The sequence below is a fragment of the Balaenoptera ricei genome, chromosome 5 (assembly GCF_028023285.1).
Source record: "Balaenoptera ricei isolate mBalRic1 chromosome 5, mBalRic1.hap2, whole genome shotgun sequence".
Lineage (NCBI taxonomy): Eukaryota > Metazoa > Chordata > Mammalia > Artiodactyla > Balaenopteridae > Balaenoptera > Balaenoptera ricei.
In genome coordinates, this window is record NC_082643.1 from 78,793,747 (window position 1) to 78,818,078 (window position 24,332).

The 24,332-nt window shown below is 37.6% G+C and overlaps 1 protein-coding gene across 1 annotated transcript in view; it reads left to right on the forward strand.

Annotated features, from left to right (window-relative positions):
- Positions 1-14,736: 14,736 nt before the first annotated feature.
- TMEM156 (transmembrane protein 156) overlaps positions 14,737-24,332 on the forward strand; it is a 52,222-nt gene continuing 42,626 nt past the window's right edge. The window contains exon 1 of the mRNA XM_059923187.1: positions 14,737-14,824. Within this exon, the coding sequence (XP_059779170.1) occupies positions 14,737-14,824 (88 nt within the window). The remainder of the gene's footprint in view (positions 14,825-24,332) is intronic.

Consider the following 24,332-nt stretch of genomic DNA (forward strand, 5'->3'; position numbering starts at 1 on the left):
TATTTAGGGATCTATTTTGTACACTCCCTCTTGGGGAAGTGGTTAGAAAAAGCAAAGTAATGTAAAACAATGAAGCATTGATATGCTAGTTCAAAGTGGATGACCTGATTTTAAACTGTTACAATCAGGAAGAGATACTTCACAAAATCTACCACTGAGGGCTCCAACCGCAAAGCTCAGGATACATCTTTTATCAGAGCCACCTGGAAGAGACGCCCCACTCCCTCTTTGCAATCACACCTACCATGCATAGATAAAAATTACTTCTATAGCATTGTCTTGTGTACTTAACACAAGATAACTGTGTAGACCCACAGCCTGAATTTATAGAATTTGGTACTAATTTTAAGCTCTCATTTGATTTTTCAGTGTTAACATTTGTGCACATTGACAGCAAATGACATTCTTCTCATAGTTTTGTTTCCTCTCATAGTTATTTGTTCAGTTTTGGAAATTTAATTCAGTCTTTTTCATTTGGGTTTATAGTGAGAAAGGCTAAAAAAGCATTACAATCAAATCAGATTACAGCTGCAGTAAAAAAGAAATAGGAATTCCCTCTCTCTCTCTCTCTTTTTTTTTTCCCCCATGCTAAGTATATTGTTTGTTCGGTTCTGAAATCTATTCTCTGACTTACTAATCTGTTTTCAGTTTATTTGCTCCTCCACCCCAGTGAAAGCAAATCAAATAAAACATCCCTCATGATCTGGCATCCTGCTGTTGGCCTCAGCTCACACCATGCTTGCTCTCAGGCTGTTCCACACAGTGGACTCCTTTCACTCCTGCCAACCAACCAAGAATTTGCCAGTGAAGCCTTTGCATGTCTGTCTGTTTGGAAGGCTGTTAGCGATACACGTGACTGTCTCCCTTTTTTTTTCATGTCACCTTTCCTGACTATGTTATGTAAACCTGCAAACCACCACCCCACCCCATCTCCTTTTTCTCAACACTTAGCACCACCTGACATATATTTGTTTCTCTACTCCCATGAGAATGTAAGCTCCATGAGAGCAGAATCCTGTCTGTTTAGTTCACTGTTACATATCCAGTGTCTTATTACTTACTGTTGTCTGTCACATAGTAGATACTCAGCAAATATATGTATATATATGTTTTAAATGAATGAATGGCTTCACATAGGAAAGATAGCTTGTATCCCTTTTTGTAATGGCCAAAGGGCTTTCATGAAATTTATCTTATAAGTGAGTCATATGACTTAGACATATTTATAAGGTCTAAAATACAGCCTGGTTTTACCCTATTTAAAATTAGAATTTGAAAATGGCAGGTTTTAATCTCTTATTCTGGCAATACACTAAGAAACAGGAATTGAAGAAGCATTCCCAGCTAAGAATTTATGCTAAGATCTTACAACTTGGCCCAAAATGGATCCATAGAATCAGAGAATAATGATAGATCAATAAATGTTGTCAGTCTTAATATTTTTCCCTGAGATGAAACAATATAACAGTAATCAGAAGTGGAATAATTGAACCTAAAATGTGATTACTCTACTGATAACTTGATAAATGGTGCCAATACAATGTCCTTTGTGAATGCTCAGATGATTTTAGTTGGTAATAATCATGATAGTGAGGTTAACAATTAATGTTTTTTTTTTTTTTTTTATAAAATCTGGTAGTTTTTTTTTTTTTTTTTTTAAATGGTAGGTTTCTGCTTTTAAGATTTATTTATTTTTCACTGATTGATTGATTGGTTGCTATGTTGGGTCTTCATTTCTGTGCGAGGGCTTTCTCTAGTTGCGGCAAGCGGGGGCCACTCTTCATCGCGGTGCGCGGGCCTCTCACTATCGTGGCCTCTCTTGTTGCGGAGCACAGGCTCCAGACGCGCAGGCTCAGTAGTTGTGGCTCACGGGCCTAGTTGCTCCGTGGCATGTGGGATCTTCCCAGACCAGGGCTCGAACCCGTGTCCCCTGCATTGGCAGGCAGATTCTCAACCACTGCACCACCAGGGAAGCCCAACAATTAATGTTTTAATCTGGTTAAAATGTAGCACTGATAGATAGCAAACAGAACTTAATCCTAGTGTATAGATGCCCTTAGTAAAGAAGTGGTTTGACTTTTCATTTTCTGCTCTGATTACCAGTTGTGTGAGTGGGGAGAATTAAAGGCTTAAATATCATTATATACAGTATCCATGTTCAAAATCCCAGGAATGGGAATCTTTTTAGAGACTTTAGGATTACTTTTAACAGTATTGCAGCTATCCATGTTTTGACATGAAACAGTTTCCTATGACAATACAGAGCTTTAAAAGGTCTGAGCAGATCATACCCCTGGAAGGAGAATCTCCAGGTTGGGAGAGATAGATGGCCAAGAAACCCAACCCAAAATGTGTCCCCTTGAAGTTCACTTCAGATTCTCACTCTGGTTTCTCTTGGTTCCCCAGGGTAATTCATTTCCCTTTTTAACTTGGTTCAAATACCAAATTAAATTAAATTAAATTAAATTAAAGGTTTCCTTGGCTTTCTTTACCACAGCCAAGCCAATCTAGAATTTTCAAAATGAACTTTACTAAATTCTAAAGGAAAATAAAAAGGAAATTATTATGGAAAATATAAGCAACACCCATAACTCCATTCATTCGTTCAGCTGCTCTTCTCCAGTTTCCATTCTTCCAGGATCAAATTTCCATCCCCAAAGGGCAGGTATAAATTTGCAGGCAATCTACCTAGTTTCCTTCCCTCTTGACTTCCTTTCTTTCTCCACATGGTAGGGTCATTTTTTCTGTCTTTCACATGAGAGCCATCAGGCTTGTCCCAGTCACAACTATTGGACTTGTGCACCTGTTCAATTCTTACTTCTGGTCAGAGGGCTATGGTATAGTCCCAGTCCAGTGCCAGGACTTTGGGGACTGACCCAATGTGAGAGCCCCTTCTTCAGGTGGGACTCTCTTTATGGAGGAAAGGTCATTATAAGCCCACTGTCATGTTACTCCTTTCCATCCCCAGAGCATTCACATAAGAACTACCCTACAATAGAAAGACTCACAATTGTGTCTAAAATAAGTTCTGTTTACAATAACAGGTGACCTAGATCTTAGGAATTAGAATGTTTAAGGACTCCCCTCTTGGGACAGGGGCCTGGCAGTGCTGGGCAGCAGAGACAACAGAGTCAGACACTGACTGCCTGAGGGTTTCTTGCTGGAGGGCGCCCCAGTTCTAAGAAGGGAACACCAGGGGCAAGGGCAGCCCTATGGCGAGAGATGCTCAGCAACAGACACACAGTGGCCTTCAAAGCACAAATCCATGGTCATAATTCAGCAGAGGTGGCAAACTTGGCACCTGTCTGAGTCATGAGGGGCTCCTAAGAGACATCACTGGCAGTGCCTATCAGGAAACAGACTGACAGAGGGACAAGAAGTGACTTGTCTAAAGCTGCCCAGCAAGTCAGCGGCAGAACCAGGATGTGCCCAACAGGTCTGTCCTCCCACAGTCCAGGACATACCACCATATCACATTGGCTCCATGGCTTTTGTCATCACAATACTCCACGCCCTTGTCATCACAATGCCCCATGACCCGTTTCATCACAACGCTCCATGGCCCCTGTCATAACAATGCTCCATGACCCCTGTCATCACAATGCTCCATGTCCACTTTCATCACAATGCTTCATGGCCCTTTTCATCACAATGCTCCATTTCCTTGTCATCACAATGCTCCATGACCCCTTTCATCAAAATGCTCCATGCCCTTGCCATCACAGTGCTCCATGAACTTGTCATCACAATGCTCCATGACCATTGTCATGACAATGCTCCATGGTGCTTTTCATCACAATTCTCCATGATCCCTGTAATCACAGTGCCCCATGACCCCTTTCATCACAATTCTCCATGACCCCTGTCATCACAATTCTCCATGGCCCTTCTCATCACAAAGCTCCATGGCACCAGTCATCACAATGCTCCATGAACCTTCACATCACAAGGCCCCATGACCCCTGTCATCACAATGCTCCATGCCCTTGTCATCACAGTGCTCCATGACCCTTGTCATCACAATGCTCCATGCACTTGTCATCACAATGCTTCATGGTCCTTGTCATCACAATGTTCCATCACCCCTTTCATCACAATGCTCCATGGCCTTGTCATTACAATGCTCCATGACCCCTGTCATCACAATGCCCCATGACCCCTGTCATCACAATGCTCCATGGCCTTGTCATTACAATGCTCCATGACCCCTGTCATCACAATGCCCCATGACCCCTGTCATCACAATGCTCCATGGCCCTTCTCATCACAATGCTCCATGACCCTTGTCATCACAATGCTCCATGATCCCTGTAGTCACAATGATCTGTGACCCTTGTCATCACAATGCTCCATTACTCCTTTCATCACAATGGTCCATGCCCCCTGTCACCACAATGCTCCATGACCCCTTTCATCAAAATGCTCCATGACACCTGTCATCACAATGCTCCATGCCCACTCTCATCACAGTGTCCCATGCCACCTGTCATCACAATGCCCCATGACTCCTGTCATCACAGTGCTCCATGCTGTGGTCTTCACAATGCTCCATGGTCCCTTGTCATTGTGTGTCATTGTGTCTTCACAATGCTCCATGGTCCCTTGTCATATCACAGATGGCCATATCAGACCTGGTCCTGAGCAGAGATCTGGCATCTCCCCCAACACACGGTCTGCTCAGCAACCCCCCTCCCATGGGAGCACTGTGGCCCCTGGCAGGCAGGGTAGTAGTCCTCAGGCTCAGGGGCTGTGAGTCGGAGGGCACTGGGCCTCGTGGGGGGCACCCTGCAGCCCTGCCTGAAGCTTGTAACCATTCAGTGGGGCCTGCTAGGCTCAGGTTCACGCTCTGTGGTTAATGATCATGGTGGGTGGGTACCAGCCCCAGCTTCCGGGGGATTGCCACTGTGGTCGCCAAAATGGCATAACTGAGATAAGGTGAAAAAGTAACAAATAAAGCCAACTTTTTACCAAAAATTAAGAAAAGTAAACGACAACCACAAAAAAACCCAAGCCTCCCCACCCGCCAAACCTGCTGGGGACATTGGGAAAGAATGTGCATTCTCTCATGCATATATTTCCATTCACTCATTTGTAAGTAGGCCTTTTATAATCAGGCCGTGTTCTAACCGGAAAAAAAGGTTTTTGTAAAACAAATTTAAACACTTCCTGCCAGTCTCCCTAACCTTGCTAAAACACAAACCTAATTCTGTTCATCCCCCAGGACCCTGCTTAACAAGCTTTAGTGACTCCATTGCCTTCAGGGTAAAGTTCAAACATCTTAGCATGGTTGTAAGATCCTTTATAACCTTACCCCTTTCTTACCTCTCCAGGCCTGTGCCCATTCTGAATGATTTGCAGTGTCCAGAATGTATCATTTCTTCTATAATTATACTTCTACATATGTTTCCTCTATCTGGAATGTGCTGCCTTTCCAATCTCTGCTTGCGTGAGTTCCTCAAGATTCAACTCAAGGGGCATCTCATCTGGCAATCTTTATCCTGAATCTTCCAGGCTGACCCTGTTCCTTCTCTGTGTTCCCATAATATCCTGCATACTCCTCTATCGTCACAGGTACTTAATGGGCTATGAACATTGATTTACTTGTCTGCCTCCCTGACAAGCTGAGAAGTCAATGATGGCAGGCACTCATAAATATTTGTTGAATGAATGAATGAATGAAAAAAACCCCTTGCCTATGAAGCCTTGAGAAATAGCAACTTATTAGGGTATGGCCATTTCTACCCCTTAGCATTATAACATATATGAATGGAAACTTTCCTCTAATTTATAGTGTTACACTACCAGTTTCATAAAACTTTAGAAGGTCCTTAATTTAGGATCCTATTAACTTATAAGGCAAGAGAATGAACACAAAGTACTTGTATTTATTTTCATGCATTAAAAAAAATTCTTCCAGCGTCTCAATATACTTGTTTTGCTTTTTAAAAAATGTTCCTCGATGTATCTTCGTATTTGATATATTACTTCCGGGTCCACTGCCTAACAGACAGGAACCACTCCTCTAGCTTCCATCTCAATGGTCTCAGAGAACAAGTAGATAACCACTATGCAGGGTTAAGCATTTAGGTTTGGCACTGTGCTGATGGTTTGCTCTTAGAATATTCATGCAGCAACATTTACCAGATGTGATGAAGAGGCTTACAGCACAGAAGACACCATGCTACTTGTTATGGGGAAGAGTATTAAACAAAGATGATTCAGACAGATATGTAAACTGAAAAGTTCTTATCAATCATTATGCTTCCTCTTCCTCCTCCATTTTGCTCATCTTTTTTTTAAAAGCACAAATCCCTCTTTGTTCACACCTGCATTCTATATTCAGTATCTATACTTAGCACAGAATTCTTGAGGAAAGTTTCTGGTTGAGTGATAAGCAGCTGACCCTCAGATACAAAAACAGTGGGTGACTAGAAGGTGGCATGTTCTGTACACATTCAAAGACAGTCTCAGAGTCAATGGTCTCAGCAAGACAGGGAAGAAAACAAACATTTCTTTCTCCTTCCCCAGTCCCTAAGAAAGTCAAGACATAGTATTACTTATAGATTACATGTATCAAGAGACGGAGAAGCACAATCAGAACATTCTTCATGATGCTAGAATATAACAACCTTTGACTCTTTAGGAAATAGAGTAAAATCAATCGCTCAGCATCTGAAAGTATTAGGTGCAATAGGTCCAGTCTCAGATATAAAGAACTTGCTGCAACAAGAGGGCGTTTCAATGTCAAATTATGAATGCATTTCGTTCTCCTCCCCTCCATTCCCAAGAAAATCAAGAAATAGTGTTGCTTAGATTTAGAAGAGCCCTCCTATTGCAGCCACTTCTTTTTATCTGAGTATGGACCTATTGGACCTAAAACTTTCAGATGCTCAGCGATTGATTTTACTCTATTTCCTAAAGAGTCAAAGGTTGTTATATTCTAGCATCATGAAGAATGTTTCGGTTGTGCTTTTCTGTTTCTTGATACATGTCATTAACATGATAATATATTTCAAGGTCAAATTAGTTGCCAAAAACTTTGTTCCCAGAGGCTGAAATACTGCAGTGGTCCAAGGAATCCATTCCAGGGTGGCTTTCCATCTAGCCTCCCCTGTCTGACTGTACTGTCTGGGCAGACAAGCCTGCCTCTTATTCCTTTTAAGGAAAGTGGTCCCAACAGGTTCCTTCCTGCACAGGCTGCTATCTCAGTTCAACGGGTTTTGTTAGTGAAAACAGACTCTGCTTTTCCTGCCACAGGTGATGGGGTGGGGACAGGTTAGGGAAAGCAGCCATGTATGGGCCAGGCACATGAAGGCCTGACACCTGTGAGGAAGCCTGTGGGTGAAGACCTTGGGTGAACTCTGCTTAGTCTTGAGAGTTCTAAACCCAGCTGTGGCAGAGCAAACCAGATCTTCCCCAGAGGGGAGGTGAACAAAGAAAAGGCAGCTCAGTGAACCGCAGCCTGCGGTCTGAGCAACGCTGAGCATCTTTTCTGGTTCTCTGAGGGGCCAGGTGTACATCCCAGGTTGGCCGGGCTGAACTGGCTGCTAACAGGTGACCTCCTGTGTGGCCACATGACCTCAGTTCTTTGCAGCAGCCTCACTACAGCCACTGAAGGTAACAAGGCAAGCAGGGGCAACACTGTGGTCTCCTGTCAGCCTGACCTGAGGCTTTCTCTGAATTTCTCTCCAATTAAGTTCAAGTTCTGGCCCACACTCCCAGCCTCAGGAACAACATCCCAGCCTCTTTCTCAATAGTCTTTGTTTCTAAAATAGTAGAAAGCCTATGTGGAGAGAGAGAGAGAATTATGTTTACTGAGTTACAATTTACATAAAGTAAAATCTACCCTTTTCAGTGTACAGTTCTAGAGTTTTTGCATACAGTTTTATAATCGCCGCCATCATCAAGATATAATCAAGATATATAATATTTCCATCACCTTAAAAATTCCCTCATGTGCCTTTGTAGTCAACCCCTCCCTCTACCTCCAGCCTCTGGCAACAACTGGCCTGTTTTCTGTCTCTGCACTTCTGCTTTTCCCTGGTGTCATATAAAAGAAATCATAGAAAGTCTTCTTTAACATCCTTATTTAAGCCAACGTGTACCTTGCCCAACTCTCTGTTAGCACATCATACTCTTATTTTTTTCAGAACACTTAACATTATCTGAAAATGAACTATTGTCATTATTTTCTTGATTGTTGTCTGTCACTGGAATGTACACTCCCACCAGAATGTGAGTGCCAGGACTTTGCTTCATTTCCCACTTCATCTCCAGGGTTCAGAACACTGCCTGACACTGTGTAGGTGTTCAGTAAATATCTGTTGAATGAGCTGCAAAATGAATGAGGACATTGGAGCTTCCCCAAAACCTCTCTATACTTAGGTGGGCCTCATTAATAAAAGATTATTTCCACCCACAAAATGTGTTAGTCCAAGCATTGCTGTGTTGCCAAAGTAGATGGTTTATCTGCAAATAATACAATTAGAGGTAATTAGACTGATCCAAATTATGAATTGTCTTTTAAATTCACTTTCTGGATGATTAGATTATCTAGAATAGAACTGGTCTGAAGTGGGTAGAATGGAAATAATGACAGTAACTATTTCATATGGTTGTTATTAGGATTAAATGACTTAATGTAAGTGAAGTTTTTAGCACAGTAGTTCTCAACTGGGAGCTATTTGGCCCACCCCAGAGACATCTGGGATTGTCTGCAGACATTTTTTGTTGTTGTTGTCCAAACAGGGGTGAGGAGGGTTGCTACCGGCCTCTGCTGCTAAACATCCTACAATGCACAGGATAGCCCCCTACACAGAATTATCCAGCCCCAAATGTTGGTAGTGCCACCTGTGAGAAACCCTCGACTAGAGCAATGTCTGGCACACAGAAAGGGCTGTACAGTAAGTCCCCTACATACGAATGAGTTCCATTCCAAGAGCACGTTCATAAGTCCAATTTTGTTCCTAAGTCAAACAAAGTTAGCCTAGGTACCCAACTAACACAATCGGCTATATACTGCTGATTTTTCCGGACATCCTGGGCTTGAAATAAAGATACTGTACTACTGTACTCTATACAGTACTGTACAGTAAAGTACACAAAAGCACAACCACTTGTAGAGGATGCACGCATGTGACAGTAAACGCCAGACACGTGAACTAACTTACGTGATTGGACATGCAAATGCATGTTCGCATTTTTGAAAGTTTGCAACTTGAAGGTTCGTATGTAGGGGACTTACTCTATTTGTGTTTGCTATTATTATTATTTCATAAGTGATCCTTCTCTGACAGACAAATGTTCTCACACTGTCTGTAACTGGGGGTATAGCACAGTGGTTGACTACATTAAATCTACAGTCAGACTCTGTGGGTTTGAAGCTTAGCTTTACTGTTTATTAACAATGTGATTTTAAGCACATTACTTGACTTCTCTATGCCTCATATTCTTTGCCTGTAAAATTGGAATAACAATAGAAACTCCCTCAGAAAGTTGCTGGGGATTGAATAAAATAATCCATATAAAACATTCAATAATGTTGTAAAAAATTAATCAACAGAAACCTCAATTAAATAGAGTTGGGAGACCAGAGTAGGGAGCTCCCGTGCCCTACAACAATAGAAGAGCCTAATAGGAAGAAGAAAGACTCCTCTTCTTGCCTGGCAAGAGCTCAACCAATGAGACACTGTCACAACTCAACCAATGAAAATCCATGGACTCTTTGTTTACTATAGCCCTCCCAATTTCCTTTCCCCTTCTATAAAAGAGTGCTCCTCTTCACTTTTGCTGGGGACTTGCTTGTGGCTTGCCATGATTGCAGGCTCTGAATTGCAATTCTTTGCTGATCCTGAATAACAACCCCCCACTTTTTTTTTCCTGGAGAAATAATTGGCAGTCTACTTGTTTTAAGTCAACAATGTGTAATAGCACATAGTAAACATTTAATAAATGTCATTGATCATTGCTATTGTTTTTGTTGACCTCAAAAGATCTTTCCACAGAATATAGTGAAGGGATTGGGGGTAGTTTCAACCAAGAAAAAATAGAAAAAATACTGCTCATATAAAGTATTACAACAAGTGTATATTTCATATAATAAGAGATAACTACACAGACTTTAAATCGAAACCATCATTTTTTTAAAAAAATTATTTATTTTTGGCTGTGTTGGGTCTTCGTTTCTGTGGGAGGGCTTTCTCTAGTTGCGGCAAGCGGGGGCCACTCTTCATCGCGATGCGCGGGCCTCTCACCATCGTGGCCTCTCTTGTTGCGGAGCACAGGCTCCAGACGCGCAGGCTCAGTAGTTGTGGCTCACGGGCCCAGTTGCTCCGTGGCATGTGGGATCCTCCCAGACCAGGGCTCGAACCCGTGTCCCCTGCATTGGCAGGCAGATTCTCAACCACTGCGCCACCAGGGAAGCCCCCAAACCATCATTTTTAAGACTATTATTTTTTAAAACTATGTTGCTCTTGCTTTCCTGATAGAGCAGCTCCTTGAAATAAAGGATTCTCTCATTTAAAAAAGTTGTATCTAGCACGCAACATACGATTATTTAATTAAGACTTTTTTCAATTAGAATTATAGATACAATAAAGTATTTCCAGAATCCGACTCTCAAATATGAAATATAAACTTAGGAATGTTAAACACTAGTACAGTATCAACAATCTCTTGTGTTTTCGATTTATTAAGGTTTTATTCCTTCATTGAGATAGTAGAGAGAAGCCCACAGTGGGTAACTGCAGATTTGTAGCCATCCTCTTTTTATAATCTGATATTTGTGAAGGTGCTTTGGAAATTGTCACAAAATGGGGGAGAAGAAGCCCACCATATACAAAACAAAAGGGAACATGACAACCTGGGAAAAATGTTTGCAACATATATGGCAAAAGATACATATTCCCAATAGAGAAAAGAGGCCTATAGAGCAACAACAAGGATATGAGTGCTCCCATAAAAGACACGAAGAGGCAATTCACAAGAGAAGAAATTCAAATTGCCAGTAAATATGGAATATGTTCAGACCTACTAGCAATCAGAGAAACACAAATTAAAACAAGTTTTGGGTTTTTTTTCCCTTTCAAATTGACAAAGGTTAAAAGGATAAAATGGCCAGTGCTGAAGTTTGGTGATACAAGGGCACCCTCATCCACTGTGGGTAGAGTATATGTTGACACAGCTTTGCTGGGAGACAGTTACCTGTATGAATTAAGAACTTCAAAAATCTTTATGCTGTTTGTCTTCATAATTCTACTCTATAATCAGACTTGCACAAAAATATATGTATGTGACTATTCACATTGTGGTACATATAAAAAAATTTTAATGACAAATGGAGTATGCTTAAATAAATTTTGATCTAGCTATGAACCATTAAAAATCAAATAGTCTTTATTTTATTTATTTTATTTTTTAACATCTTTATTGGAGTATAATTGCTTTACAATGGTGTGTTAGTTTCTGCTGTATAACAAAGTGAATCAGCTATACATATACATACATCCCCATATCTCCTCCCTCTTGGGTCTGCCTCCCACCCTCCCTATCCCACCCCTCTAAGTGGTCACAAAGCACCGAGCTGATCTCTCTGTGCTATGCGGCTGCTTCCTACTAGCTATCTATTTTACATCAAATAGCCTTTAGAAATAACTTATTCTGTAGAGTTTTCATGTTTGGCTGACAGAGAGGTGATGGTACAGAAATATGAAAGAAAGGAGAGCACAGATGCAAGGGGGGACATCTAAAGAGGAGTGTCCTTTACCCTTACGCACTTCTCAGGCTCTGGGAGTCTCCTGGACTTCTCACAGTACCTTAGGGTAAATATTCACATTAAATTCTAACAGTAACTCAGAGTCACACACTTAAAGGTTTAGAGCTTACTACATCTCTGGCCTTCAAAGCCACAAATAACATTGTTAAACAAAGTTTCTTACACACCACTAGATGTTTACCTACTTATTTGTTTCTCACTTTTCTGCTGCTTCAGTTCTACCTTCAAATTAAAATTAAAAGTTAAATTAAATCGAGAGTTGGCACAACCTATATTTATTTATTTCTAAGGCACTATCATTTTAAGTTGGATTACCTACAAGAAACTGCAGCCTAATTCTTAAATTTTAGTGATTGGTGGTGTTTAAAATGCAAATATTTAATGACATACTTTATGTGGCAATGTCAGTAATAAAACATTTTAGTGGATGAATTATGGCAGTCAGAAAAAGCAAGATACTTCAGCTCTTTTCACCCTTGCTATTGAATCTTGGAGGATTTGACCCAAGGGATACTTGGAACTTCTTGTTGGCTATTGTTCTGCTAACACTTTAAGCTGTTAGTAACGGTAAGCAGAAAGATCAAAAGTATTTATGAAAATTAAATTAAAATATAATAGAACAATCGAGGACAATAAAAGATTCTTGAAATATCTGAAGGAGGGCTTCCCTGGTGGCGCAGTGGTTGAGAGTCTGCCTGCCAATGCAGGGGACACGGGTTCGAGCCCTGGTCTGGGAAGATCCCACATGCCGCGGAGCAACTGGGCCCGTGAGCCACAACTACTGAGCCTGCGCGTCTGGAGCCTGTGCTCCGCAACAAGACAGGCCGCGATAGTGAGAGGCCCGCGCACCGCGATGAAGAGTGGCCCCCCACTTGCCACAACTAGAGAAAGCCCTCGCACAGAAACGAAGACCCAACACAGCCATAAATAAATAAATAAATGAATAAATAAAAAAAAATTAAAAAAAAAAAATCTTAAAAAAAAAAAAAAATCTGAAGGAATATCACAATTTTCTCTCGATTTGCTAAATCAGAGATGATACACTGGTATCCGGCAAATGGATTATAGGCCAGGTATGAGACACTGATCCCCTACATCCTCAGAGCAGCCAGGCAGTGGCCTGGGACTAAGGGACCCTGGACTGGTCTCCTGACATCCACCATCTGTACAGCACCAGAGAAACCAGCTGCAGAGAACATGGAGCAGCCCATTATTGACAAAGGACCCATGGAGCCGCTAGGGGAGTTTATCTTCTAGGTGTTCAGGAATAAGTTTAGCAGCCTGAGTTCATACTGGGGGGAAGGGAGTAGCAAGGAAAGAAGCAGATCTATAAGAAATACTACCACACAAACAAAAAACTCACAAATCCATAAAATTTAATATGGACAAAAAAATTAGTAAGTGAACCAAAGCGCTGTCGTTCATAAAAAAGGACAGGTACTAACAAAAGTAGTTTCAGTAAAATCAAAATTAAAGGGGAAAAATATAGAAGTGGTTTAACTGCTCTTATAAGAAAATTCATCCAGGAATTAAACTGACTTAATAGTGCTATGTCAAGTAAATACTTTCTTGATCAATTTTATCGCCATTGGTAAAGTTATGGATGGAATGTTTGTATTCATAAATAAGAGTTAGAATGTCTGAGGGAATCAAAACAGGGTCAAAATGGGGAGTAGAGGGTCCACGGACCACTTAGTGATACCTCTAAGAATTAAGGAACAGGGTTTCCCATCCATCCTTACCAGAATCTCTACTGAAGACACTGCCTGACCTGTAATCCAATATATCTCAGTCCAGTAATTGGTGCAGGCCATAACTCTCATCAATTCCTCTCTTCCTTTGAATGATCCTTGATGCTGGTCATAAAATAAGTCCTATGTTTGAAGTCATACACCCATTTTGACTGTTCTTAGACTCAAGTCCTAAGGTCCATGGTTCCTATTTGTCCAACAAATTGTTGCACCCAATCAGAAGAAAAGACAGTTAGTTCATATTCACAATATATTCACAGGATGACCTTTGTTCCCTGTTTCCTACCCCCAGCTCACCCATGGTTCCATAAAGCCCAGGGCTGAGTGGGTAAAGAACAAGAAATAGGATAAATGGAAATGGATGGGTGGTGGGGGTACAAGAGGGAATGAGCAGGGAGAAAAGATTGGACATATCTGATACCATTTTTTTTTTTAAAACCAGAAAACAAGAACAATGGAATAAAAACACTTGTTTGCACATATTCTATATTCACCATGAATTTTGCCTGCCCTTCATTTATATTCTAAGACAATGCATTTTATTTCACTGGAATTTTTGTAATGGATCTTTTTTTGAAACGGGAACTGAAAATGTGGATTCTGTAACAATAATCCCTGTATTTATAGGTATAATGATAATAAGTCCCATTCTATTGCTTTTATACAGTGTAGTAAAGTAGAGCCAAAATTTTACATGTCTTTTTAATTTATCCTTACGTTTGTACTGTTTACTGTCTTCTAGACATATTGTTTTCTGAACACCAGAATCCAGGACAATGCACGTAAAAGTGGGTCAATAATCACTTAATAAGTAAATGAATGAATGATGTTCTTACAACCTGGACATGACTGACATTCATCATTTCATTTTTGGTGAGTATATTGTGGGTTTATATTTACTCACACAGATTGGTTAAGTGTAGGAAAATAGCTTCAAATTTAGATGAGAACAAGACCTCTTTACTTCCTGAGATCATTTCTTTATTCTTTCTTGTTTAGAAGATAGTTTGAAAGTGCTTGTTAGAAGATACTTTTCTTAGTGGAAAGTGACTCAAAAATGAAGAAGTCTCAGTTCAAGGCCTCCTTTTTATAAAAAAGGAAGTGAGTATGAGGTAAACTGTATAAACAAAGTACCGCAGAGATGAAACTTAAACCAGGAAGAAACATGCCATCAATGTACTTGATGAGAACACACGTGTCATGTGAAGAAACATGACCAATACAGCCGTCCTTAAATTACTTTTGGCCATAGTGATCACGTTCATTTTAATTTTGCCAGAATATTTCAAGACACCGAACGGTGAGTATTTAATTACAATCTATTTTTTCTTTTTTAATTTTTAAAAATTATGTCAGCTAATGGTTACAGGAAAGGCCTTTTTTTTGAATACATGTTGTGTGGGCTGAAGTTCTATGTCCGAAAAGCTAATAAAATGCGATTGCAATTTTAGTTGACTGTTATATAGTACAGTAATCTTACAGTACTTAAGTATTGTTTTTATGCATTTGTTTTATTTTAAAATAGAAGACATATGATTTGCATTATGCTCTTTGACTTACAATGGTATTAAAAAACCTTTCCAATGTTTCTACAGTGTTAATAATTACTTGCTATATATGCATAATAGCTTATTATAACATTTCGCCCCAGAATTTTTTCAACTATTTTATTATTTTTAGAATTTGAAAAATTTCCTCCAATTTAAAAGATAATAACTGCTCCTCCCAAAAGCATCTACATACTTTTCCCTTCTACTGAACTATTTTCTGAGGACAAATTCCCAGGAATAAGATTGCTATATCTAAGAATATACATGGATACATTAGATAGATATAGATGTGTATGTGTGTGTGCACGCACACGTGTGTATACTCTTACCATTTATTATTTCCAAAATGTCTTTACCAGTTTACAGTGGTAGTACTTAAGTATTGTAGCATACAATAATGAAATGAAAAAATGAAAAGAAATACTTGAAATCTGTATTCTAGCTTTCAAACACTGAGTTTACAATAATCTCATCATATGATTTTGCTCTTTGAAAGTTTCCTTCAAAACAGTTTTAAGTATGCTTTTACATTCTGGAATTATTTTATAAAGAAAGTAACATTTACTATGTTAAAAATGCTTGAATTCCCTCTATCACAACTATTTCACGCACATCACTTACTGTCACTTTATGGAAATGTATTTAGATTTTTTTCAAAATACTATTAAGATAAGATGGGTGCAAATTTAAGCAGGTGTATGCCTGTGCATATTTGCAACTAGAGAAAAATGGAACAAAATTTTTGTGTAGCTTTGTGTATATTTCAGAAAATTGTGATATTGCTGAAACCTAGGGTAGGAAAATAAACAGATGTAAATTTAAACTATGTTTATGTGTCAGTAAAAGATTTGAAAATATATTAGTGTGATTGTTTGAATGGTAATTGTGTTCCCTAGCATTTTATAAGAAGAAAAAGTAAAAAGAAAATGCTGTGTTCTATCATTTAAAAGTTATCATATGAATTTGATTAAAATCGGAGAAAAGCTTGTATTTGATGACTTTTTGCAATGATTATTTATCATTGCATATACATAATACTAAGTGGCCAGATGAAAATACTTTTGCTAATAACATTTGGTGACATATTGCAATGATTATTTAATATTGCATATACATGATGTGAAGTAGCAGATAAAATTTTTTTGATAAATAAATACTATGAATGTCCATTTTGTGAATAATCGAATTTTTCAAATTACTCTTGGTTTTCTGGCATTATGTTGCTTAGATTAAGCAATCATAGCCTATATTTTAATTCTTGATTTCACTGAATGAAAATATAAAAGGAATAGTTAGAATTGGAATGGAGATAACCTATTTCAATTTTTAAGCTATTGTGGGCTGAGGGGTAGCTCGTTTAATAGCTGTCTAAGGTAGGTCAGATAGATGTATCTAGCACCTCCAAAGAAAATCAGGTTGGATCTAATGAAAACCAGGTAATCAGTCTAAAAGATTTAATGATCTATTTGCTAAGTATTGGTTAGTGTTTTGTGAGAACTGGTGACTACAAGAGCATGTTAAAAGTTTTTCTTTTTGGGGCAGATGTCTCGACAATAATCAACCATCATTGATAATGATTTTGTACTCTTAGGTTCTTAACTGATTACAATAGCTTCCAATACTACCTTTACTGCCTCCTAAAATTTAAAATACCCATTTCTCTTTTCTTTGTCCAAGAGCAACGTGGATATTTCCTCCAACTCTTTTTAGAGTGATGGATTTATTTGAGAATTTTGTTTCAAAGGAACTCTCCTTGGAACTAACAAACAAAACTGTTTGAAAACCACCATTTTGTCCTAATATCATTTTGTGGTAGAAGGAATTTTGCACAGAGCTGCCATAAATGAAAAGTTGATTCTTAGGCAAAATGTTTTACACATGCAAGAGTGTAATAATGCTTTATATTTTATAATGGTTTATGGGTCACCAGGAGCAAGTTTATATAGCCTCATTTTATACAGTTCGATATTGATTAAACTAAGGGCACATAATTGTTTTGTCTTTTTTAAAAATAATTTTTAATCACAATAAGAGTTGCCTTATGAAATGAGTTGACTTGTTACCTGATGTATTTCATGGAATAAAATATCTAGTAAGATTATTTAGATGATAAGATAAAAGAGTTCCTGAAATGCTAAAATTAACCATGAGAGTTTCCCATGTAGTCTTACCCTTTCTGTCAGTTAGTTGTGTCTTTTTTCCATTCTTATATTCTATTCACTTTAATTTCTAAGATAAATATTATAAAATGATTTTTACTTGTAAATTATTTATCAATACACTCTTTAACATGTCGAATGAATTCAAAAGGAATCTTAATGAGGAATAATGTATTCACCAGGTTTAATAGATTTGATTTCAAAATAATAAATCCTCTGAAGGCCTAAGTTAAAAATAGAGCACTGTGTTTGATCATTCTTCATCAAGAATGTATCTGAATAATCATTACACAGAATATTCAATTATTATAATTACATAGTATAAGCTATTTAGTCTAACTTTAGCAAAGAAGGGGAACTTCTTTAATGGTGTTTGGGACTTTTAATGACTTTGCATTGGTTTGCACTGGCAAGATAGCTTATTCTAGCTTTCAGTTTATTGGAAAGGCAGCTTATAATAAGACACAGTAGTTAATATAACAGTTTCATACTCTTATATTGCATTAGATAATAGAGATATAAAAGGGTATGGATATATTTTTATTCAGAGCTTCTTGAAATTAAGGGAGCTGGGTTGTTCCAAATAAGAGATGTTTTACCAACCTGGTTTAGGTGGACTTACAGTGTTTAAGAGAGAGAGAGAGAGAGAGAGACCTGGTTAACTCATATAAATCTCAGTGATCTTTTATTTATTTATTCTTTCACTTATGAATAGTGTCTAACTGTACTAGGAACCCAAGGCTACAAAAATGAAGGCAATTCTTCCTTCAAAAAGTTTTCAGTCAAGGGGAGGACTGACCAGTAAATAATTAAATACAATACTGTAATTATGAAAACAGCAATGTTAAAAAGATGCAATGGGAACATAAAAGTTGCTTCCAGTCCTGTCGAGGGGAGGATGTTTCTTCCATTTTCATTCACAAAGAGAAATAATTGTCAGAGTTCTAATGATCACCTAATATTTCTCCTTAGCTACTTGCAGGAGCACTTTCTAGAAGAAGCAATTGTTATTGATTTTCAAATAAAATATACTCGTATTTATATCTCAGAAATTCTTGAAGCCAGAAATTTTAGTGAGTTATGTGAGTATATTCCTGACTGTGGTGACGAGGACCAGGAATAGCACAGATGAAAACACCTCATACCTAATTTCATCTAGCTGTTTTGACTTCCTGTCTTACTTTTAAGAGCCAAACTGACATACACTATGTTTACCAGCTTTCATTTCCCTTCCACTTCACACTTTCTGATGGAAATGGCTGTATAGTGAGCAGTGAAGTGGAAGAAAACAAAGGATAAAGGAACCTCAAATACTTACAAACTATAGGATAAACCCTGAAGTATATGAGCGTATGTACATATTACTTATATCTGTATTATAAAGACCAGTGTAATCAGGGTAACTACAATCAATTTGAGAAATTCTTATCTTAGTTCTCAAAAAATGGGCACTTTATTTTCTTATTGGCTGATGCATTAATAATTTAATCAGTAATCCCCAATCAGGTTTGGGATATAGTCATGACTATTAAAAAATTTTTTTAAAAATTTAACAAATATTTATACATACATATGCAGGTACTATATACCAAGTACTTTTACATATAATAACTCATTTTAACTCATTAAATATTTCAACTCATTAATGGTGAAGCATCATTCTCAAGGGAGACTATTCTGAAAATCTACGGGAAGAAGGAATAAGCCTAGATGGATAAATTTGCTTTTTTTTAAGATTTTATTTCTTACTGAATTTTCTGAATCATTATAGTTTTAAAATGGCTACTAATGGACATGGTATTTTTACATATATATCTTAGACATACGTACTGGCAAAAAAAATACTGCTGGAAATAATGCTTTTCACTGCTTTGGCAGAATTGGCCTTATTCTCTCATAGGCGAGGTTACAATACCAATAACCCTTGCTTGGGAAGCTTTCTCACTACATGTCTCATTCATTTGCATTGGTAGATAAGTGTTCTCTTGGAATATCTTTTTTGTTTTTATAGAAAAAATGGCTTTCTCTAAAACATTAATATGGTAATGTATATTCCCCTTATACCGCTCTGTTTCTTTCCTCCATAGCACTTACCACCTATATTATTGACTTATTTATTGTTTATATTTTTTGTTGCCTGATTTCTCCAAATAGAACATAAGCTCAATGAAAATGAGGTTTTTTTGTCTGTTTTGTTCATATTTCAAGCACTTAGGACGTACCCGCCACATTAGAAGTCACTCAATTTGTGCTTAAGTGAAATTTTTGAGTCATATTGTAAAGGAAATAAAAAATATTATAAAGGAAATAAAAAAGAAAATGCTTTCTGGAAGGAAGCATTTCCCATCAGACCCTCACAACCATCTTTTAATTTAGGTAGGCCAGGCGTTATTATCCTCATCTTACATTTTTGAAACATAAAATTTCACCACAAACCTAGAACTTTTAGGTTGTGCAGCCTCTGAAATTTATTTCACAGAATCTTTTACTTAAAAGATATGCATCACTTTACCCTGAATCATTTACCTACCATTTTTTTCCCCAATGGAGAATTTCACAGTGTGCATTTACTTTCCTTGTTTTGACAAATAAAACCAGCAGTCTCTTTCTTATGTCCCAAACCTGCCATTCATATACTGCGACCATAGGTTAAAAGTGATCCCAAACCTTGCCCCTTCCTCCTAGGAAATATTTTATATTGTCTTTCCTAAATGATCTCTGAATAAATCCATACTCTCTCTAGACTGCCCTGTTCCTAATCTGGTTAACACCATGGATGTATCATCCATACACAACATGATATTTTTTCACCCTTTCCCGCTCAATATTACTAGAGAAGCTTCAACTATTGTACTCAAATGGAAATATAATTGAATTTTTGCTATTGAAATTGATACTCTTTTGAGTCTATGCCAGTTGTTAAAGAAACAGACCTGTGACCAAAGGAAAGCAATATATATTAACTAACGTCTTTGTAAATTAGGCAGCTAAGCCATGAACTTCTATCCTCGCAACCAATATGCATATTTTAATTGTTGTGGAATAGAAATTTATCATGGCATATCTTTTATGCAGTTTATGTGGTTAGAGGCAAGAATTTTTTAATTAAAAATTTTAAATTTAAGTATAATTGAGTTACCATATTATATTAGTTTCAGGTGTACAACATAGTGATTTGATATCTTTATATATTACAAAATGATTGCCACAATAAGTCTAGTTACCATCTGTCACCATACAAAGTTTTTACATATTATTGATTATATTCCCTATGCTGGACATTACATCCCTGAGAGTTATTTATTTTATAACTGGAAGTTTGTACCTCTTAATCTCCCTCATCTATTTCACTCTTCCCCTCACCCCTCTCCCCTCTAACAACTACCAGTTTGTTCTGTTTGAGTCTGTTTCTGTTTTGATATGTTTGTTTTGTTTTTAGATTCCACATATAAGTGAAATAATACAGTATTTGTCTTTCTCTGTCTGACTGATTTTACTTATATAATACCCTCTAGGTCCATCCATGTTGTCACAACTGTCAAGATTTCGTTATTTTCTATGGCTGAGCAATATTCCATTGTATATACAATTGACCCTTAAACAACACAGTTGTTAGGGGTGCTGACCCTCCTTAAAGTAAAAAGTCCATGCGTAACTTATAATTGGCCCTCCAAATACGTAGTTCCTCCACACCCACCGTTCTGCATCTGCAGATTCAACCAACTGTGGATCTTGTAGTACTGTAGTATTTACTATTGAAAAAAATCCATGTAGAAGTTTGGACCCATGCAGTTCCAAACCTGTGTTGTTCAAGGGTCAACTGTGTATACCACATATTGTTTATCTATTCATCTGTCAATGGATACTTAGGTTGCTTCCATATATTGGCTATTGTAAATAATGCTGCAATGAATATAGGGATGCATATATCTTTTCAAATTAGTGTTTTTGTTTTCTTTGGAAAAATACCCAGAAATGGAATTGCTGGATCATATGGTAGTTCTATTTTTACTTTTTGAGTAACCTCCATACTATTTTCCATAGCAGCTGCACCAGTTTACATTCCCACCAGTAGTGCACAAGGGTATCCTTTTCTTCACATTCTTGTCAACACTTATTTGTTGTATTTTTATAACAGCCATTCTGACAGGTGTGTGGTGGTATCTTATTGTGATTTTGATTTGCATTTACCTGATGATTAGTCATGTTGAGCATCTTTTCATGTGTTTGTTGGCCATCTGTATGTCTTCTTTGGAAAATGTTATTTGGGTCCTTGGCCCACTTTTAATTTAGTTGTTGATTTTTTGATGTTGAATTGTATGAGCTCTTTGTGATATTAACCCCTTATCAGATACACTGTTTGCAAGTATCTTCTCTCATTCAGTAGGCCGCCTTTTCATTTTGCTGATATTTTCCTTCACTGTGCAAAAGCCTTTTAGTTTGACATAGTCCTGTTTGTTTATTTTTGCTTTGGCTTCCCTTGCCTGAGGAGACAGATCCAAAAATATTAATAAGACCAATATCAAAGAACTTACTGCCTATGTTTTCTTCTGGAAGATTTATGGTTTTAGGTCTTACATTTGTCTTTAATCCATTTTCAGTTCATTTTTGTATATGGTGTGAGAAAGTACTCTGGTTCGATTGTTTTGCATGTATCGGTCCAGTTTTTCCAACACTATTTATTGAAGAGGCTGTCTTTTCCTCATTGCATATTCTTGCCTCCTTTGTCATAGATTAATTGACCATTTAAGTGTGGGTTTATTTCTGGGCTCTCTATTCTGTTCCATTGACCTATGTATCTGTTTTTGTGCCAGTAATACTCTTTGGTTACTGTAGCTTTATAGTATAATCTGAAATCAGGGAGTGTGATACCTCAAGCTTTTCCTGTTTAAGTTTTTTTCTTTTAAACTATCCGGGGTCTTTGTGGTTCCATACAAAGTTTCGAATTATTTGTTCTAGCTCTGTGAAAAATGCCGTCCTTGCATCTCTGGGATAAATCCCACTTGATCATGGTGTATGATCCTTTTAATGTATTGTTGAATTTGGTTTGCTAATATTTTCAGTGATATTGGCCTGTAATTTTCTTTTTGTGTTTGGTGGTGTCTTTATCTGGTTTTGGTATCAGAGTGATGCCATCCTTGTAGAATGAGTTTGGAGGCACTCCTTCCCTTTAAATTTTTTGAAATAGTTTAAGTAGGATAGGTATTAACTCTTTTTAAATGTTGGGTGGACTTTACCTGCAAAGCTCTCTGGTCCTGGACTATCGTTTCTTGGGAGTTTTAAAATTACTGATTCAATTTCATTATTGCTAATCAGTCTGTTCATACTTTCTATTTCTTCCTGATTTGGTCCTGGGAGATTAAACGTTTCTAGGAATTTATCCATTTCTCTAGGTTGTCCTTTTTATTGGTATATAATTGTTTGTACTAATCTCTTATGATCCCTTTGTATTACTGTGATGTTGGTTGTAACTTCTATTTCATTTCTGATTTTATTTATTTGGGCTCTCTCTCTTTTTCTCTCTCTCTCTTTTTAAAATTTTATTTATTTATTTATTTATTTTTGGCTGCGTTGGGTCTTCGTTACTGTGTGCAGGCTTTCTCTAGTTGCGGCAAGCAGGGGTTGCTTTTCGTTGCGATGTGAGGGCTTCTTATTGTGGTGGCTTCTCTTGTTGCAGAGCATGGGCTCTAGGCACGCAGTCTCAGTAGTTGTGGCGCACGGGCTTAGCTGCTCCGCAGCATGTGGGATCTTCCCGGACCAGGGCTTGAACCCATGTCTCCTGCATTGGCAGATGGATTCTTAACCACTGCGCCACCAGGGAAGCTCTCCTTTTCTCTTGATAGTCTGGTGAAAGGGTCATCAATTTTGTTTATCTTTTCCAAGAACCAGCTCTTAGTTTCATTGATCTTTTCTGGTTTTTTTTTTTTTCAGTCTCAATTTCATTTATTTCTGCTCTGATCTTTATGATTTTTTCCTTCTGCTAACTTTGTCTTCCTTTTCTGGTTCCTTTAGGTGTAAGGTTAGATTGTTTACTTATTTTTTTTGTTTCCTGAGGTAAGCTTATATTGCTATAAACTTTCCTTTTAGAACTGCTTTTGCTGCACCCCATAGATTTTGGATTGTTGTGTTTCCATTTTCATTTGTCCAGGTATTTTTTGATTTCCTCTTTAATTTCTTCAGTGACCCATTGGGCACTTAGTGGCATATTGTTTGGCCTCCATGTGTTTGTGTTTTTTGCAGTTTTTTTCTTGTAGTTGATTTCTAGTCTCATACTGTTGTAGTCAGAAAAGATGCTTGATAAGATTTCAATCTTCTTAAATTTACTGAGACTTGTGTTGTCGCCTAGCATGAGATCTATCTTGGAGAACATTTTATGTTCACTTGAAGAGAATGTGTATTCTGCTGCTTTTCTATGGAATGTTTTATGTATATCTATTAAGCCTATCTGCTCTAATCTGTTGGCCAGTGTTTCCTTATTGATATTATGCCTGGATGATCTGTCCATTGATGTAAGTGCGGCGTTAAAAGTCCCTCACTGTTGTTGTGTTACTGTCAATTTCTCTCTTTACATTTGTTAATATGTGCTTTATGTACTTAGGTGCTCTTATGTTGGGTGCATATATGTTTAGAGTTGTTTTACCTTCTTGGATTGATCCCATGATCATTACATAATGTTCTTCTCTGGCTCTTGTTATAGTCTTTTTTTTGAAGTCTATTTTGTCTTATATAATTATTGCTACCTCAGTTTTTTTTTTTCATTTGCATGGAGCATTCTTTTCCATCCCCTCACTTTCAGTCTGCGTGTGTCTGTAGATCTGAAGTGAGTTTCTTGTAGGCAGCATGTATATGATTTTTGTTTTTGTATGCATTCAGCCATGCTATATCTTTTGATTGGAGTATTTAGTCCACTTAAATTTAAAGTAATTATTGATAGGTATGTACTTACTGACATTTTGTTAATTGTTTTGGGGTTGTTTTAGAGTCCTTTTTTGTTCCTTTCCTCTTCTTTTGCTCTCTTCTCTTGTGATTTGATGATTATCTTTAGTGTTATGTTTGAGTTCCTTTTTCGTTTTTTGTGTGAGTATCTATTATAGATTTT